The sequence below is a fragment of the Oreochromis aureus genome, linkage group 11 (genome assembly GCF_013358895.1).
Source record: "Oreochromis aureus strain Israel breed Guangdong linkage group 11, ZZ_aureus, whole genome shotgun sequence".
In the NCBI taxonomy this organism is placed as follows: Eukaryota; Metazoa; Chordata; class Actinopteri; order Cichliformes; family Cichlidae; genus Oreochromis; species Oreochromis aureus.
In genome coordinates this window covers 4205109-4224851 of record NC_052952.1, presented here as the reverse complement: position 1 = coordinate 4224851, position 19743 = coordinate 4205109, and the positions used below count along the sequence as shown (strand labels likewise).

The window sequence follows — 19743 nt, the reverse complement described above, 5'->3', positions numbered from 1 at the left end:
TAGAGGGGCTCGGGTAGTACTGTCACTACACAACAATAAAAAAATTAAAATGTAAAAGCATCAATTAATAGGCACAGCTTTTTAATCCGTGTGGGTCAGCATATGTGTGATCCAGGTCAGTGAAGGTGTTGAAAAGCAGCAAGTGGTGATTAACGGGCTGCCTGACACCGAGGAGGTTTACTCTCTACGTTTGGCAACCTCAGCTCTCCGCCTTACGGCTCAAGTAACCAAGAAGTTTCCAGAGCAGATGGCGCGGTACAGCTTTATTCAGAGTTGATCATTTTATGAGCTCTCCATTTCCTGTCCTCACAAACGGCATCAACCAGGAATAAAGAGCAGTTGGACTGAGATGGGACATTTCCAATAAATACAAACGCAGAGCAGATACAGCTGGTTTCTTTGGTTGTGACTTTATTCAAGCATGGGATGATTCAAATCTGCTGTTACATGTTTTTTGCCATGTAAATGGAGCATATAAAAGCAAATATTTGGGACTGCATTGCACTCCAAGGCACCTGGGAGTTTTACAAGAGTGCATTTAAAAAAAATAACACCATAGTTATAATATGCTGAAAACATCACATCCCGCTCTAAGACGGCTCAATAACATCTCTTGGGTATGGAAGCAAAGGCCAAGACATGGATCATATCGTGAGATTTAACATTTACTGAAGAACCGGTCATGTTGATAAATGCGCATTCTAAACTTTACTTTTAAAGACTTCTGTGTGAGTTGATGTGTGAAGGTAATTTAGAGTTTTGCCATGTTACAGACCAAACTAACTTACATCAGGATCAAATCCACTTAGGTATGATGATCGTGGTTTCATGGTTAACTCAATGATCACGTGTGAAATTCATATTAAAATATAAAAAATAAAACCAAAATTTTAGATTTCAAAGTAAAATCGTTAAGATTACAAAGGTTGCTCTCAGCACTTGCTTTATCTCAGCAGACTTTCACAAGGTAAATGACACATACTATTCGACGTGGATAGCATGCTAACCGGATGCAGGATGGGTTTTTTTTGTTCATTTTTTTTAATGCATGTTCCTGCAGAGAGAACCTGAGGCTCCACTGCAGCTCTAAAAAGTCCATATGAACTGTTAGTGTTTTCTCAGTCAGCCTTTGAGGAAACTCTTTGTGGACTGTGGCCAAATTACATGTTTATATTTTTCCAAATTTATGTACAGTACTGTGCAAAGGTTTTAGGCAGGTGTGGAAAAAATGCTGTAGACAAAGAATGCTTTCAGAAATATAAATGATTGTTTATTGGCCCCAAATATATTCTTGCAGCAGGACAACGACCCCAAACATACAGCCAAAGTCATTAAGAACCATCTTCAGCGTACTGAAGAACAAGAAGTGATGGTACAGCCCCCACAGAGCCCTGATCCCAACATCATCGAGTGTGTCTGGGATTACATGGAGATACAGAAGGATGTGAGGAAGCCTACATCCACAGAAGATCTGTGGTTAGTTCTCTAAGATGTTTGGAACAACCTGCCAGCCAAGTTCCTTCAAAAACTGTGTGCAAGTGTACCTAGAAGAAGGCAAATGGTGGTCACACCAAATATTGATTTGATTTAGATTTCTCTTTTTCACTGCATTTTGTTGATTGATAAAAATAAATGATAACACTTCCATTTTTGAAAGCATTCTTTGTTTAAAGCATTTTTTCTCACCTCCAAAAAATTTTGCACAGTACTGTATTTATGCAAGCTGTACAACACTATGGCCCCAAAACTAAAGTACACAATAAATTCAGCTCTGTGCACTACTACAGATCATTCAGTGATTTCATTTCACAATTAGAGCTCAGGCTGCATTGGACCTTTAAATCTTTTTGGCCTTTTTTCCTCCATACTTTCTGTGCTGAGGATAAAAAGCAGATTAAATAATTGAGGTGAGATACAATCAGGTCAGGTGGTTATTAGTTATTACATCCTGAAGGCTTAGAACTCCTTATTTATTCTAACTGCAGTTCACAAAGTTTAACATTTGAACACTGAACCAAACCCAAAGTGACTTCAGCGGCAGAACAACAGAACAGAACAGAAATTACTTAATCAAAAGACTTGGATATAAAATCGATATTTTCTACAGTATATCATGTGTACAGCCTCCCTCGGTGATTTGAACATATGACCCATTTATCTCATCTCCTGTACACACACCACTGCAACACAAAACCTCATTACAGTACATCCAATTTAAAGAGCAACGTAATAACATTTGGTACACCGCAATGAACCTGAATCAACCGTCATGTACGCGTCACAAAACTGTAAAACTAGTCAATGGTGCAGTGAAGATATTGCAGATTAACAGTGCAAACCAGTGTGGGGGAGGAGGGAGTGGGGAAAACAACAGCCACGCAACTCCAAAGGTAACACTTTTGTTCTTGTAAATACATACACATGTAGAGTGAAGTTCAAAACAGTGATGTAAACCACAGTGTGTCATCATCAGTATCTGCAGGCACACCCATCCTCCTCACTGGATAGTCTTACTGAGCTGTGAGGCTTCCAGCATTTTCTGAAACACAAAAGACAAACAGCAACATTCATTCAGTTTACTGCAAAAAAAACCCCCTCTGTGTGCATGTGTGGTTAGTAATATAAAAAGGGCAGCTCATGTTAGGTATTCATATTAGTGGAATGAAAGCAGAGCTAGTCCTTCACACTAAATTCTGGTCGGAAGGAGTTTTGGACATTAGCAGGCTGCTGCTGCTGCAGTCGTTTACTCTTAGTGTTGCAGTGAAACTACTTGCTCCTCTGCTCACCTTTAAAGTAAAGTTACCACGGATTATTTGTTGAAGTTTTATTAAATATGAATAAAACTGTGTTATTAATCGTGGCTCAAGAGTTTGGAGCCCGCCTTGTAATCGGAAGGTTGCCGGTTCGAGCCCCGGCTCGGACAGTCTCGGTCGTTGTGTCCTTGGGCAAGACACTTCACCTACCGCCTACTGGTGTTGGCCAGAAGGGCCGATGGCGCGATATGGCAGCCTCGCTTCTGTCAGTCTGCCCCAGGGCAGCTGTGGCTACAACTGTAGCTTGCCTCCACCTGTGTGTGAATGGGTGGATGACTGGGTATGTAAAGCGCTTTGGGGTCCTTAGGCGGGGCTAGTGAAAGTGCTATACAAATACAGGCCATTTACCATTTATTAAGACCTTAACCTCATAGAAAAAGTGTCTATAGAGGTCGAGTCAGAAAGCTGTTTTCCTGTAGACTCCTATGGGACTGGAAGTCTTTTTGCAACCACAGCTATCGCCATCTGGTGGCTTTCAGTTAAAATGCAGGTTTAAGGCACTTCTGCATTGGCGTCATTTTTTTCTTTCTGCAGATCGCTGAAGTGTTACTGTTGAGGTGAAGAACAAATATTTCAACCTCTGTTTGCTTTGCAGACGGTTTTCTACACCACAATAATATGATGTTGATTGGAGCTGTGTTTGTAGTTGCTTGTAGTCCCCAAAGCAGTCAAACCCTTTAAGTAGCTCAGAAATAATCTGAGACTAAAGACTGGGTTGCTCTGGTTTGTAACAGCTTGAAAACAAAGATGATGGTAGGAAGAGTTGAGATGTTTGAACTGAAAAAGGAAGGTAGCCATGACAAGTGCTTTGTTTTCCATTTCTCAGTCTTGCACACAATGTTCCCCTGCAGGGTTCATGTAAACTCTACTTTATTGGATGGTGGTACCTGTTTTATAAGTCTCCCACAGTGTTTCTGTTTCCTAAAATGACATTATGTTGTGAGCAGTGAGAGGACCTGGATTTTTTTTATTCACATTTTATTACATGTTTGGCTGCGGGGTCTGGTCATTCTCCTGCAGATGGAGCCTGTCAGAGAGTGAGGACTGGCTCTCGGGATCAGACAGAAGCAAAACAACAAATCACTACTGCTCTGCTAACTACATGTTTCTCTAAGAGGACCACAGGACAGTGTAGCTCATCTACAAGCTTTAGTTACACTGTAAGCAAAAACCTGATCCTCTGTCACAGATCTGATTTTGTCACAGCTTTCCAAACCCCACAGGTCTGCCTGCTGGAACTTTTTCCACAAGGTCACAAAGGAGCACAGAGATGAGGACATATACAGACTAAATGGAGGTGTAGTCTAATAGTGCGGACAGTTTTTGGTTCAAGCTGGCCTTAACAGTTCCAGGTCACACTTTAAGAAATTACTGCGCAGGACTTTGAAGATGTCCCTCTTCCCTTAATGCTGATCTTGGCAAACTCATGTTTTAATCAACTAATTCCTCCGAGCTTCTGGCAAGAGGTTAATTAATGTATTCTAATGCAAACAAAATCTAAAGCCTGGTTTTACATGATACAAGTTAAATGTAATCCTTGCAGACTGGACACAGTGTAGCAAATAAGTTTTCAACTGTTTAATTATTATAATTCAGTTTTATTGTTACCTCCACATAAGGGATACTTGCATCATCCAGGACAGAGACAGGCCACTGTTGTTAGTCAGATAAAGGTGGATTGCTTTTTCTGGGTAGTGAACGAGTTGCTGTGTTAGTAGAGGGCACTGTCATCGGCAGACTGACAGGCAGATTGGGGCAGCATGTCTACAGATATCTTAGCCCAAAGGTGAATCTGTCGATTTAGTGGTTGATCTACATTCCTACCCTTCACCTACAGCAATGAGCTGGAGCTAATGCCTGGAAAAGTGAAACAGAAGTACTTCTACAGATAGAAGTGGCTGAGAAAGGGTGTCTGAGCTCATCCTCAGCAATGGGGCAAGAAACTGAGTCATTCAATAAGAGCTCAGAATAGAGCTGCTACTCCTTCACAATAAAAAGGAGCCAATAACGGTGGTTCTGACATTTGACCAGCATACCTCCTGGATGCCTTACATGTGATCTGAGAAGACCCTGGGGCAGACCCAGGACGTGCTAGAGGTCTGGGTGGGTGGATGGACTGTGAAATGTTCACACTGACAAGCAGGATGAATGATCAAAGCTAGAAAGTGTACATATATGTATGAACACGTGGTCTTGAGTCAGCAAAGTAGTTCTTACAAAGTTTTGCATAAACTGACAGACAAAGACGGTGATGCCGTGTCCACACTGAGGGCTAAAAACACTATTAGCACAGGTCCAGCTGAGCACATTAAAGCAAGGCTGTGGCTTTTGTTGCAGTGCGTCACACTCCATGGTGTGTATTTATTTCAGACAACCAACTGCCTCGAATACAGCACTGAAGTGTTCCAATCATATTCATAACAAGATGTTTGCTTCCTACTGTTGCAGTTTATCCTACTTGTTAGAGGAGACAGTATTTACTTCAAAGGCTGACAGCTACACCGACACAAATGTGTTTTGCCTTTTCAGACAATCTGCTTTTATAAAAAGTAAAAGTAATGGATATCCTGTTAAAAACAAAAAAATGAAACTATAAGTTGATTCATTTATTTTGAAAAACAAATATATTTTTGAAAAATGGTTTTTCACGCATTTTATATTCTAAAACCACAGATTAACAATTCAAATGACAGTTTGAATCAAGATCCTGCCTTGATACAAACACAGCTCATTACGATGAAAATCTTAGATAAAACATCATCTGTTGCTCACAGTGCTGTCTACAGACCTTCATCTCTGAACCCAGAGCCACTGCTAGCCCTGCTAATAGTTCGAACATGTCAGTATTCATCAGCAAGGACAGAAAGCAGGACTTAAAAACCCCACACAAACACACACAGAGTTGTGTCTCCATGTGTTTAGAGGGCGTTACACTAGATATTTCACAGCGACTTATTTAAACCTTTACCATAATTAGTGCCCAGCCTTACTCTAACCTTACACTGATCCTAAACTCAGACTAGTTACATTACTGTGGAGTTTAACTGAAGCTACAGCATGAGTAAAATAAACGCTAAAATAAGCTAGCCCACCTTCCACACCAGAGTCAACCCTCGCGACACACGTGACCAACAAAGACATTTTTGTTTGGGACCAAAGAACTCTGGGGACACCTCTAGATCAAACATCATACAGATGTAACACAGTGTGAGGTACTTGAGAGTACCTACCCTGAGGGAGGAGCTAAAAAAACCCCAAATACTCCCAAAAGATGGGAGTATTTGGGGTTTAGATGTGTGTATGTGCCGTGTTTAGAACAGAGCTACAGAAAAACACTCTACACGCAGCCCTGGAAAGTCAGACATGTATCCACATGGATGGCATCAGTGTGACACGTATCTACCAGTTCTCTTCCTAATGACAGCAGGGTTAAACTATGGCAGGATCTTGTGCTGGCCCTTCAGTCTGCTGTGACTGATGTGTTCAGATGGTGGTGCAGAGCAAGGTGACATGTAGCTGAAGAAGTGCAGCCAAGAAAGCTGCTAATCCGTCGGCTCAAGTATCTCCTGTGGGAATCTGAGATCCTTGCACAAGTTCTCCAAACAAGTCCATGCTGCATACACACTATGATACCCTCTATGTCTGAATGCATTTCACCCCACCACATTATTATTCTATAGAGTAGCATGAGGGAGAGAGCTTCATGTTCCGTTTTAGTCTAATCAAACACTTCTTTCCGATTTTCAAATTTAATGAACTTAAACCATAAATCCTAGAACTCTCTTATTGATCTGGTTCTCAAGTGAATTAGTCCAGCTGTCATGCTGGAAAAACCGTTTCACTAAGTGAGTTTAAAAAGCTCTGTGGCTCTCAGCCAGCCCGACCAAACTAAAGGCAAACCGGCTCACAAACATGGATCGTGCCAAAACCACTGGTGTATCACATGTACACATGAGGGGTCCTTTGGCAGTAGCATATGACACACTGAGTTATAGCAACAGTGTCACTTCCTACTCGTCATATATTGATGTCTTGTTGTGACATAGCAACAACCTGAGTGTAAAAAAGCCAAACAAAGCAAAACCAAGTGTAAAAATAGGATGTACACATTCTCCTGACTTCTAAACACAGACTCTGTGGATCTGTAAAACTCTCAGCATAAATATTCTTATGATTTTGCACCATAGAGTATGTACAACAAAACTGTTGAAATTACACATCTGCCTGAATTTCTAAATGATTCCTTAATAAATGTGAAAAGCTTCAAAATGTTCTTGAACTTCTTCACAATTATTACAGAAAAAAGAAGGATGTTTGTTGCATATGGTTATTACAGAATGATTTTACTCTTATGGTTCACTTGAGATGAAACTTCGGTTTACGCAGCTCATAATCTAAATTGGAGTTCTGCTATAGGAACATCAGAGGATTGATGTTACATGTGCATCAGATTTGTGTGCGGCACAGTCTTATAAAGAGCTGCTTCAGCTTTAGAGCTTCAGGTCAGAACTTCTGGTTCAGACTGAGAACAGGAATCAATGTCTGCTTGTTTTGTAATATGCAATTTCTCAGGTAGCTTCTTCTACCCAAGATGTCTACACGATTGGCCTCCAACCTCCGACACAGCATGTCTGACTACTTCAGTTACTACATTAATGTAGCAGCTTGCCTTAAGTAGCAGACAACCATTCTATCTGAATGGCTGTCTTTCTGAGGACAGTCAGACTGATATCTACTAGAAACAAGGCTGACAAGGTAGGAGAAGCCTAGGATATACAGTTCATATTTAAGGAGTCATTCATTCGCTCAGATGCTACGGCAGGAATCTTCTTTCATGCTGACAGGTGAATCACCAGCATCTGTTTTCCACCTTGATTATGAGCATTAAGTGGTTCTCTTACTAAACTGTTAATTGTAGTATCACAGCATCACACATCTCAGCTTGTTAGATCACAAACTCACATCAAAAACATCAGTATTAGAATACACGGTGAGTAGCCAACTTTATAAGTAATTAAATATCAACCAAGTGCTCGGCAGTGAAAACACAAAAGAGTCTCCGGAATCTCACACAGCGTGTGAGCTACTCACCCTCCGTGGAGCTGTCTCTGCAGAAGCAAGAGACCACAAATTAAAGCCAACATCACTGGTTAATAGGAGAGTGTGTACATGAAACAGACCAATTAAAGATGAATATTCTGTCAGGAAGCAAACATTAGCATGATGTGGTTATATTTTCAATATATCTGTGGTAACAACTGATGAAATATAATCTATTTTCATAGTGAGTATAAAAAGAACCGTTAATTATTCAAAGTTCTTCTGGTAAGACTGGCAAATGGTATGTAATAAGTCAGACCATAAAACAGCAATATATAGAGGAGCAGCAACATACTGAAGGGCAGTAAAGACCATATGAAAGAAATGACGATCCAACAGCTCATCAGAGAAGCACTCAGCTCTGTCAGTCCACATCAAACAAATAGCTGTGGCACACAGAAAGCCACTGCTTTACTGTGGAGCCGTATCAATACTATTAGCATAGCACACCATTTATCTTCAGTAAAGTGGTCTGAGACAGACATTGAGAGCTCTCCTTAATGCTGAATGGGAAGCTCTGGAGCTGTACGTTGTTATGGAGATATACACAACCTTTCTGCTCTTGTACATCTAAGACTTCACAACAGCTACTACATACAAGCACATCATAATGCATGTTGAGTAAATAACTATATGAGAAATGTCATGTAAGTGGGGTTCCTATGCTTATCCACAGAGCTGTGTTCCTGAGATGATGATATTAGGAATATACACTCAAACTGGTAGAAATAAATATTGATTAGAGAAGCCCAAGATTTTTGCTCACAGACATTACATACACATACACTGACCGTGTTATTCAAAACCATTTCCACCACACTTAATTAGGTATACCTTGCTAGCACCAGCTTGGATGCCCTTCAGAACAGTCTTAATTTTTTTGTGGTAGCTTGAAGCATTCACCACATAATTTGGTCTATATTGACTTGATACTATTATGCAGTTGGTGCCGATTTGTCAGCTGAACATTCAACCACAACTTAAAGGTATTCTACTGAACTGTGATCTGGTGACTGTGGCGGCCATCTGCGTACAGTCAACTGTTTGAGATGATTTGAGCAATGTGACATGACAAGTTATCCTGGTACAAGAAACCAGCAAAAGATTAGTACACTGTGGTCATAAAGGGATGAACATGGTCAGAAACAATACTCAGGTAGGTTGTGGCATTTAAACAATACTCCGTTGGTAGTAAGGGGCCCAAAGTGTGCCAACAAAATATCACTAAGCAAAAATGCATTATCACCCAGAGAAATGTTGCTCACTGGATATTTTCTCTTTTTTGGACCATTCTCTACAAACCCTACGGATGGTTATGTGGGAACTCCCAGTAGATCAGCAGTTTCTGAAATACTCAGACCACCCAGTCTTGTACCAATAACCATGCTGTATTTAAAGTCACATTCAGTACTTGGTTTGAACTTCAGCAGATCATCTTGACCATGCCTGCATGCCTAAATGTACTGAGTTGTTCCTGTTTTTAACTGGCTGATTGAATGTTTGTGCATTGGTGGTTAGCAAGACTGGAGTGACGATTAGCCTCCTCCAGTACGACTCCTCAGATGACTTCCAAGCTGTATACCAGGAGTGAGCAAGTCATTGACTTACTGATTCACTTCACCACAATCCTCATTCGGACTGAACTGAAGGAGTCGATCTACCAGAAAGCGGAAGAGCAGACATACAGGACAGCTACAAGTACCTAAGTATCCCACAGGTCAAGAGGAACCATGATAAAGATGCCCGAAGGTCAAAGATTGAAGCCACTGATGTCCAGACAGAAAAACTCCTCACATGCACCAAATCCAGAGAGGCAGGAATCTAGCACCAGCCAACACATAGTAGCAGGATGTAAGATGCAAGCTGGGAACTGTGGACTGAGCAATCTACAGCAACATCTGTGAAATGCATTAGAAGTCCTCAAGTCTCAATGAGAGACACCACCAAAGGTGGTTGAGAAGAACAGGGTTAATGTCCAGTGGGACAGACAAGCAGTTGCTGGCCAACCAATCAGACATTATGGTGATTGACAAGGTACATAAGACTGCAGTTGTGTTTAGATGTGGCAGACTCAGTGGACAGCAACATGAGGAAGAAGAAAAATGAGAAAATAGACCGTGGAATAGTATTGGGGGCTAAAGGAACAAATGAACCAAATGTGGAAGGTAAAGTCCAAAGTGGGTTGAGTGGCAATAAGAGATTACATCAGAGGTCTCTGTCCAGAATGCAGAGTGCAGTCCTGGGGAATAGCTAAGATACTGTGCAGAACCCTCAAACTTCCAGGCCTTATTAGGGATACTCTGATATTTGGATTGGATATAAGTCTGACACTGACCCAAAAAGCTGGATCGAATATCAGTAACAATGAGTCGATGCACAGTGCAAAGAAATAAATCCTGCTCTGTGTTATTCTGGGTTTACTTATTCACACAACAACATCAGCTAGCAGTAGATCAAATGTAGGATGAAGGAAGCTAAGCACAGAATTTGAGCAGTCTGACCATCTTCAAGTAATGTAAAAAATGTTTGCAAACCTCCAGACAGAAGCTGTTGGTATAGTAGTATGTGCATTGTGTGTGAAATATCTTCAAAGTGAGCCTGCAGGTCTGAAAAGATCAGATAAAGATGTTTCCTCACTTGCTTGTTTACTTTCACTCTCCTTATACCCACAGCAAAGGTAGCATATCAGATCAGAACTCGGTCCATTCCAACTAACAACAACAACAACTTTACTTTATGTATTGGTAAAACCAAGTTCAGATCACTTCTTGTTCCCAGATGGGAAACTGTTCTTTGTGTTTCTTGCTGACACCATTTACTACAAACAGAGTCCTCTGGTGATGAGGACTCCTTCCACTAAGCAAAGTGAAAAGAAAATTGCAAAAAATACTGGCGTGTGGCTCGTGGTACCCCTCAGCCTCATAGTAGATAAACCTATGGTATCAATTTGAAAATCCTACATCGCTTCATTCCCAAGTTATGACATTCACAAGACTTTCAGAAAACACGACCTCTGACTTTGACCTTGAGGTCGAGGCAAACTCATCCGAGATTTCTAGTTGATATACCTACAGTATCAAATTGAAAATCCTACATCACTTCGTTCTCGAGTTATCATGTTCATAAACTTTGGTGTTCATGTTGCCTGCCTGCCTGGCAGGGTTATGATATTGCCCCATCAGCCTTTTATTGTTGTCAACGAATGTCACAGGACAGGTAGTAACTTGCTGAGTGGTAACAAAGTGAAGAAAGTAAGAGCAGAGTCAGACTTTACCTTCTTCTTGAGGGCCTCCAATGATTCAAACTCCAGACGGGCCAGTTTGTCCTGGATGTGTTTGGGAACATCTTGGATGAGGAAGGTGAGAATGAACTTGAAGCCCAGCAGTACATGCTGAAATCACAGACAGACAATCACATCATAGGGATTAGGAAGTTCAGGGTCAGCGTTTTATTTACATCCTTTTAGTTCCGAACAGAGGAAGGACAGCATGCTTTGAAAGCTACATCAACATAACCTGATTACCGTTTTTAAAGATCGGTGTCCTTCACGGGACACACTGCTGTAAAATGACAGAGGACAGAAGAGGAGAAGGGGAGTGACTGAGTGGAACGTCAGGGTGAGACAGACAGCCCTGGTACGTGTCTTTGAAGCTGAATGAGAATGAAAAAAACCCCAGCACAGGCAGCTTTGACTATGTTTTCTAACAATGACTCTGAAAGGAAACAGTAACCCTCGACACGTTACCGTTTGGAATGGATCTGACAGCTAGAATGCCAAAATTCTACAAGGAAGATGATTTGAGGAAAGTTAACAAGACAAAAATTTTATTTTGAGTCAGAACAAAAATCGTGTTTGTGTCTGTATGACATGATTTTAGAGTAAGTTTTGATGAATATATGCATGGGCCTTAATGTAAAACTTTCATGCTACCCAAACATTTTAAGCAGAAAAATTAAAAACACATTTCATGTGTATTGCATATTAGGATACATACAGACCCAAGTAACCCAGAAGGTTGCTTAATCTATTATGAAGAACACTTTGTGCTTGTAAAAGTCTTAACTGGGTCCACAGATCTCAGTTTCTCTCTGTCAGACCTCGAGTAATCAAATACAGCAAACTGCACACTTCTGAATCAGCAGAATATGCGTTTTCCCATAAAGATGACGAAACACACACACACACACACACACACACACACACACCAACGGACTGGCACACCCTGTGCCAGTCCGTCTGGAGCACGGCCAGCCGCCATCAGCTTCTTTGATTCAACACCCCTTTCCTCATCACAGTAATGGACTTATGCTACAGTAGATGGAACAAATGGTGTGAGAGCAAGAGCAGATAACAAGGTGCACTGCTCCACAGAAATGGGTTTTGGGGTTATCAAACCAAGTGATTGGAGTAAGATGAATGACAATGGAATAACATATATGCCCACGCTAACACTAGCTTTCACTGAGAATGGTAAAATAATTTATCTGCCTAGTTGGACACTTGTTTTCTGTTAACATGACCCCAGATTATGCTCTGATTGATGCCACTTGGAACACTGTGAGCTTGAAGCTGCATTAACTAAGACATTTTGCCATTCCAGTCAGCACAGCAGCTCCAATAATTAACAACCAGAACAAGCTCAGAAATCCCTAACCTCAGTGATTTGTTACATTGATTGAAAGTGCAGAATAAACAGAATAAAGCTCTTAGCGAATTGCTAATGCTATTCAAGGCTAATTTATATTTGTGAGTGTTCAACAGCACAAGGTTAGACTAAAGACAGAGGACAGTCGGTGAAGGCTGGAAGAAGGTGACTTGTGAAACATTTGAGCCTGACAATAAATTCTGCTTTGTCTGACACAATGGATGTGACTGAAATTCAAATGCTCAGTATGAAAGCTATTTGTATCATCATTGCTACACTGATTACATTACACCAGCAAAGGCTGATCTTCTCCTTCATCTTTAATTCAGATGACAGAATTCCAAAGTAAATAAATGTAGGGCAAATAGAAATGTTACTACAGCTAAGAAATTTTCTAAAATTTTAAAAAAAAATCTATAAAGACAAACTCTGGATATTACAGGTTTGCCATTTCCTATTTGAAGAACAAGTATTTGATATACAGCTTAATACTGTGTAGCCCTACATAAAGAGGAACACCTGGACACTCCTCCAAACAAAGACAAACTAATTAGACCTGTTATTTTCTCGCATCAAATGCAGATATAAGCAGAGTGATATGAGCTGTCTGGGTTTACTATAAAGTTTGCTTTTTTTGAGTCGCCCAGACAAAAATACACAGAGAACATGGAGTGTATACTTACAGTTCACTTTGTTAGATACACCTTGGTTGTTAAATCACGGGTACCTTTGCCAACTTGAAGCAGTCTAGCCATTCTCCTCTGACCTCTGACAAGAACAAATCATTTTCAGTCAGAGAACTGCTGCTGATTTGATATTTTCTCTTTTTCTGACCATTCTCTGGAAACCACAGAGATGGTTGTGAGAGCTGCTGCTCAGATCAACAGCTTCTGAAACATTCAGAGTAGCCCATCTGACGCCCACAACCATGCTCAGTTTGACCACTTTGACCAGTGGAAAGTCTACATGTCTGCATACCTTTCTGTCGTGTGATTAGCTGATTAGATATCTGTGTTAACAAGAATTTGAAGATGTGTATCTAACAAAGGTGTTGGTGAATGTCACTGACTCTTGTATTTTCTGTGACATGCTATTCAGTGACACAACTTGAGCTTACTAGGAGAATAAAAGAAATGGATTCCAAGAATACCACGCCAAGTCAAAAAATCTTGTGGTGCTAAGATTTTTCTATACCCTCCTGGTGTATTCTTTGTATTAAATGAAAAGATAACAAGTGGATTATACTGTTGGTTTGCTATCCTACTTATTCTGGAAAGGTGTACAGTTTTAATTAAAGCAGACCTAATAGCCATTTCTTGACTAACAACTCACAGCAGGCCTGAGCGAGGGGCTGTCCTGCAAAGGACAGAAACCCCACCCACCTGCTTTTCGAATGTCGTTGCTGCAGGAAGGAAGCTCACTCGAAGGGTGGGTGGCCTTAAAGAAAGAGGAGCAAAAATAGCGGCTACCTAACAAAAGAAAAATAAGAATTGTTTTGAACTATGAATCATGCAAAGCCACTTCCCTCTTTGACTACTTTGAAATTAATTCTTTTGTTCCGTTTATGTAATGAGAACAAAAAATAGGAATTGTGAATTCTTGGCCATACTGCCCAGATCTATTGCTAATGCTACCTTAGCCACCGTGCTAATGCCCAAATCATTTAGCACATTTTGCTGTTACCATGGAACTAACTGCACTTCAATCCACCGTCAATCTAACTGATGAGACACAAACAGAAAAACTGTCTTTTCATAGGTGATCTGACTGGGGCAGAACGCATCATTCTAACAGCTAGCTGCTATGCTGTGTTTTCACTACAGTTTTCTTCATGTTACCTCAAAGTCATCTGAACAACTCACCCTACATGCTTCAAAGCAGTGAACCAAAAGCTGTGAATATTTATCTGCATGTTATGTTGTGATTTTTAATACATTTCAAGCATTTTATTTCACCTGTCATTGGGTATTGTGTGTAGAATGTTGAGGGGAAAAATGAATGAGAACATGTGGAAAAACTGTATCGCAATTTTTTTTGTCTGCAGGAGAAACCCTGCTTTTGCTTCTTGATGTACACAGCAAGAATAATAAATGTATTTAAATATTTGTTTTAATCAACTTTATTCAGTCAGGAAACATGAATGCACCAGCATGTAGTTTGAATACGAAAGTTTGGTTTTTAGGCTCTGAGCTCATCACTCACCAAAAATATTGTATATCAAATTAGGGAGTGATGATGAGTAGGCATGCGAATGCTGGGGACAGCCGACAGCGACGCCGACGTGAGAGGGAGAGATCGCAACTTTTGGGAGAGTGTGTTTGCTGTATGATGTGAGGACAGCGAGGCGCGTTAGTCTTTACGATGCAGTGCAACTTGATTCGTGAGGTCTGACTCAGCGTAAAGTAAAGCTGCATACACCGGTTTTATTGACCAGGTGGCAGCACAATGAGCTGTAAACACAACATGAGGTCTACATTAGACGATAAAGTTATGTCATGATCGACATATTCGCATGCAGTAGCTTGCACATCAAGCAGATACACTCATTAGTATTCATTTTGAGTCACGAGTTTCTTGTCAGCCAATAACTTTAAGGCCAAATCTAAGTCTCCTCTTAGCTGTGATGCGGTCTCCAGTGACTACTGTGGGAATTACACGATGAGAGTCGTGATAAACTTGAGTCATCCTGATGATGGGTCAAATATCTATGCATACTAATAAAGGTTCCACTCGGGGACAAACACACCAGTGGAATTATAAAAACACTGGTTCTAGATAATGATTATGGAAGCAGGAGGCATCATTCTCTAATTGCTCAAAGAAATTCTATTAGCTAACTGTGATAACGTAAAGTCCAAGGAAATAATAACACAACGTTCCATTCAGTGCTATCACAAACAAAACAAAACAATGCACTGCAATACAAAATTAATACCTGTAGAGTGGGGTCATTTCATTACATAATACAGGTTTAGAAGATTAAGTTCAAAGCTTCTCCAGTGTACACAAAGCTCAAATACAGAGTGGGAGGCTAGACTAGTTTATGGGTGAATCCTGGCCTGCTGCTGCTCTGTGGTTGCCAGCAGATAAGATAATCTTATTGTCTTATAAAACAGTGTAATGAGATTACTGTGCGGTGGGCTGCTGAAAAAGACAATTTGACAGACACACATAAAAAATTGTCCCATGCAGGCACCTTAATCACCACACAGAGCTACGTTAATGTCAGGTCTTTGACTTCACTTAGATAACAAAGTTGATAAAACCCTTCCTGTACTGACTCGTAATCAGCTTTGTGAGCAATTAGTATGGTCTGTATTATAATAACATACTTTGAACTGGTAGACTTTGGCTTAATTAAAGCAGCACAGAAAAGCATTTTTATATTACCATGACACTCAGTGACTGAGTGTAACAAGACAGATTCATTTACCTGACTGCTGTTCCACTCTGCTTTATAGGCCATAATGTAAATGTTCGTTCAGTCTCGTCGTTCAACTCGGTCCCATTTATGATGGTCCCAGAGCATCTAACAGCCTTTAAGACAGATATTTGCCTCTAAAAATTATGATCAAACCAAATTTTAAAGGAGCGTGCTGGACTTCATAAAAGTTTGTGTATTTAGAGTGAATATAAGCCTTACAAATTAAATGAAATGCATAATAACCCCTACGGATGCTTTTATAAACAATTATGGCCAGCAGGTTACATACACTCATCATGGGCATGTGCAATCATCATGTATGTAGTACAATCAGCTCCAAGAAGCCCAAAATTACTGTGACATTCATGCCCATGATGAGTGGACATGAGTGGATGTAAACCTCTGACTACTACATACATACATGCATACATACATACTGACTACTGTTGCTTCTTCAAGCTTTAACTAAATTTATTGTTGTTTGCACTATAGACTGTCTCAAGCTGTAAACATCACTTAGGGCCTTAGGACATATGTCTGTATCCTGTGCACTAATATTCTCTGTGATCTTGTCTCCCGTCCTTTCAGGTCCCTTGTAAGCAGACACACTTCAGAGTCCCTGCACTGTTTCTTAGGCTGCTCCGAAATGAGTCGATTATAACAGACAGACCCGTGACTCTGAAAGAAAGTCTCTGTCTCTTTCAGCGGTAGGCTGGCCAGTTGCCTAGTTACTGCTCGCTGATGTGTGTAAACCCTATACAGCAATTACCCAGGTATCATAGCACTGCTGCTGGAAAGCGACGCGGCGAAGCCCTCGCGCCCGCTCCCAACCCACCCCCATAACAGAGATAAGAGGAGCTGAGGGTTTTGATTTGAACCCTCAGCTTTCTGAATCAGCCTGCTCTTATTAAAGAGATGACGACCGACTTAAGAAGAGCAATGAGAAATGTTTCCATGGAAAAAAAACCATCTGTGATCTTCTGTCTGTCTGCACTAAGAATGTGCTCCACCTGGAGTTAGCTGTATTTAACAATGTATGCACTCACAGACCTGTTAGCAGCTTTAATTAGAAAGTGTTCATCCAAAGGCAATATACTGGCTGCTGAATCAATAAACTACATGTATGTGTATTCATGTGCAGCTCTTCTTTCATACACTTAACATTACACAAGCTGGCTCTCACTGTTCTTGTTCTGCCATCTCTTTAATAGCCTGTTTGCTCAATTCTAGGAAATGTGGTTGATGGTAGCAGGCAAGAACGTGCTTGGATGTCCAATCAGCTTAAGCTCTCTCTCTCTCTCGCTGTCCCTCTCTCTCTCGCTGTCCCTCTCTCTCTCTCTGTCCCTCTCTCTCTCTCTCTCTCACACACACACACACACACACACACACACACACACACACACACACACACACACACACACACACACACACACACACACACACACACACACACACACACACACACACACACACACACACACAGGTTTCCTCTCCTCAGTCAATCGTTTTCCTCGTCTCTCTCATCAGCCCTGTCAGTTCTGCTCTCAGTCCCTTCCTTCCTGTTTCTCCTCCTTTTGCTTCCACATTCACTCATTTTATCTCAACTTTGATCCAAGCCTTCCATCACAGGTCTGCAGTGTGCACTAAAGAGAAAAGCAAGGAAATGCATGACACACCTGACTGATGCAGTGTGTCGCGGCAGGATGGATTGCTCATATACAACCACCGCAAAGTGAGAGTGAAAGCCAAACACCAAGCTGTGAGCCAACCTGGTTTCCCTCTGTGTTTGCAAAAGCAGCATCACACCTCCTCTCATGATTCAGGTGAGTGAGGCAGAGTGCAAATCAAACAGAGAACATGACCCCCAGGCCCAAAGCGCAGTCCTCTGCTATAAAAAGTCATGTTCATTTCTAGTCAGCCCAAAAGACAGTTTGAAGGAGGAGAGGATGGATTAGAGGCAGCATGCTCCAAGTGTGACTTACTGGAGTCCCTGGAGTCTTTAATCAGAAAAAGTCTAGAGTAAGGGCACATGTAATGTACGCGCACACACACAAGCACACAAAGCGTAAGTGACAAAAAAAAAAATGCTACTGTGTTACAAATTGAAGCTGGAGGGAATATCAGAGAAGTTGATAATAATAAGTAACTAGAAAAATTTGCATTTCCTGCGAAAATGCAGTGTGGATGCTGTAAAGCTGAAGCTGTCAGCTGAAACTAGCTGAAAAAGCTGAAAAGTTGCAGAAGTTGTAAAACCCTTGCAAAAAATTGTAATAACTTTGCAGAAGCATAAGAACTTAGCAAAAATGTAATTACTTAGCAGAACTGCAATAACGTAAAGAAAACATAATACTTGGCAGAAATACAATAACATAGCAGAACTTAGCAGCAGAAATTAGAATAAATATTGTAACTTAGCAGAAACAAGATAACTTTTCAGAAATACAGGATTTTAGCAAACATGGTACAAGATTACATAGATACTTTATTTAAACAAAAATACCTAAACATTGCACAAATACTGTGATTTAGGACAAATACTACAACATAGCAGAAATGCTGTAATTCAGCAAATATATTATGCTATGGCACAAATAGAAAGAATATGCTCAAATACTATGATTTTGCTCAAATAATATGATTAAGCAATAATACTAAGATTTAGCAGAAATACTGTATTTAGCACAAACACCGAAAAAGTAGCAGAAATACTGTAATTTAGCATAATAGTAATAACTTGCACAATTACAAATATGGACATGGTAAATGGCCTGTATTTATATAGCACTTTTATGGTCCCTAAGGACCCCAAAGCTCTTTACATATCCAGTCATTCACCCATTCACACACTGGTGATGGCAAGCTACGTTGTAGCCACAGCCACCCTGGGGCGCACTGACAGAAGGCGAGGCTGCTGGACACTGGCGCCACCGGCCCTCTGACCACCACCAGTGAGACAACGAGTGAAGTGTCTTGCCCAAAGACACAACGACCCGAAACTGTCCGAGCCGGGCCTCGAACCGGTAACCTTCCGATTACAAAGGCGAACTCCCAACTTTTGAGCCACGATCGCCCCATATATGGAAACACACATGCACAGAGACACACACAGGATCCAATTCAATCAACCAGTGTAAATATATTGATTTTAAATCACACAATAAGATACACCCATAAAAAGGCTCTCTCTCTCTCTCTCTCTCTCTGTCATACAGACACACACACACAGACACACACACACACACACACACACACACACACACACACACACACACACACACACACACACACACACACACACACACACACACAGCAGCAGCAGCAGAAGCAAGTGAACAAACAGGGGCTGTACATACAGTGTTTCCTGTATGTTTCTAGGTGGGTAAAAAAGCCTGGAGCTGCTTAATTTGAATCCACCAATCAGAAAGGCTATGTACTTTTTCCGCCAAAACAGGTGCACCTGTTTTACACACGCAACACAGAGACAGGATTTGTGCAGTCTATTTTTCATAGTGAGGACTCCTCTCAAACAAATGGCTATAATTTCCTTACCAGCTGCGCCACTGGGAAAGACAGTGAGCTCTTGGGAAACAGGGGTGATGAGCAGTCAGAATTAGATCGCGGTGAGAGGCAAGAGCGCCGTTTTTGGAGTTACAAGCGTCGTGTAACTCCAAAACTAGGTGGACTAAACATAATTCTTGTACTGGGTGAATCAGCGGACTTTGGTGTACTTTGACTGCGATTTTCATTACTCTTTGTACAT

General features: G+C 41.0%; 1 protein-coding gene across 2 annotated transcripts in view; it reads right to left on the bottom strand.

Moving 5' to 3' along the window:
• Window positions 1-391: 391 nt before the first annotated feature.
• Window positions 392-19743, bottom strand: part of ano10a (anoctamin 10a) — a 46102-nt gene continuing 26750 nt past the window's right edge. For both annotated transcript variants that reach the window (XM_039619575.1, XM_039619576.1), the window contains 2 exons: window positions 11188-11304; window positions 392-2539 (listed from right to left, as the gene is read on the bottom strand). In XM_039619575.1, the coding sequence (XP_039475509.1) occupies window positions 2498-2539; window positions 11188-11304 (159 nt within the window). In that variant the 3' untranslated portion in view covers window positions 392-2497. The remainder of the gene's footprint in view (window positions 2540-11187; window positions 11305-19743) is intronic.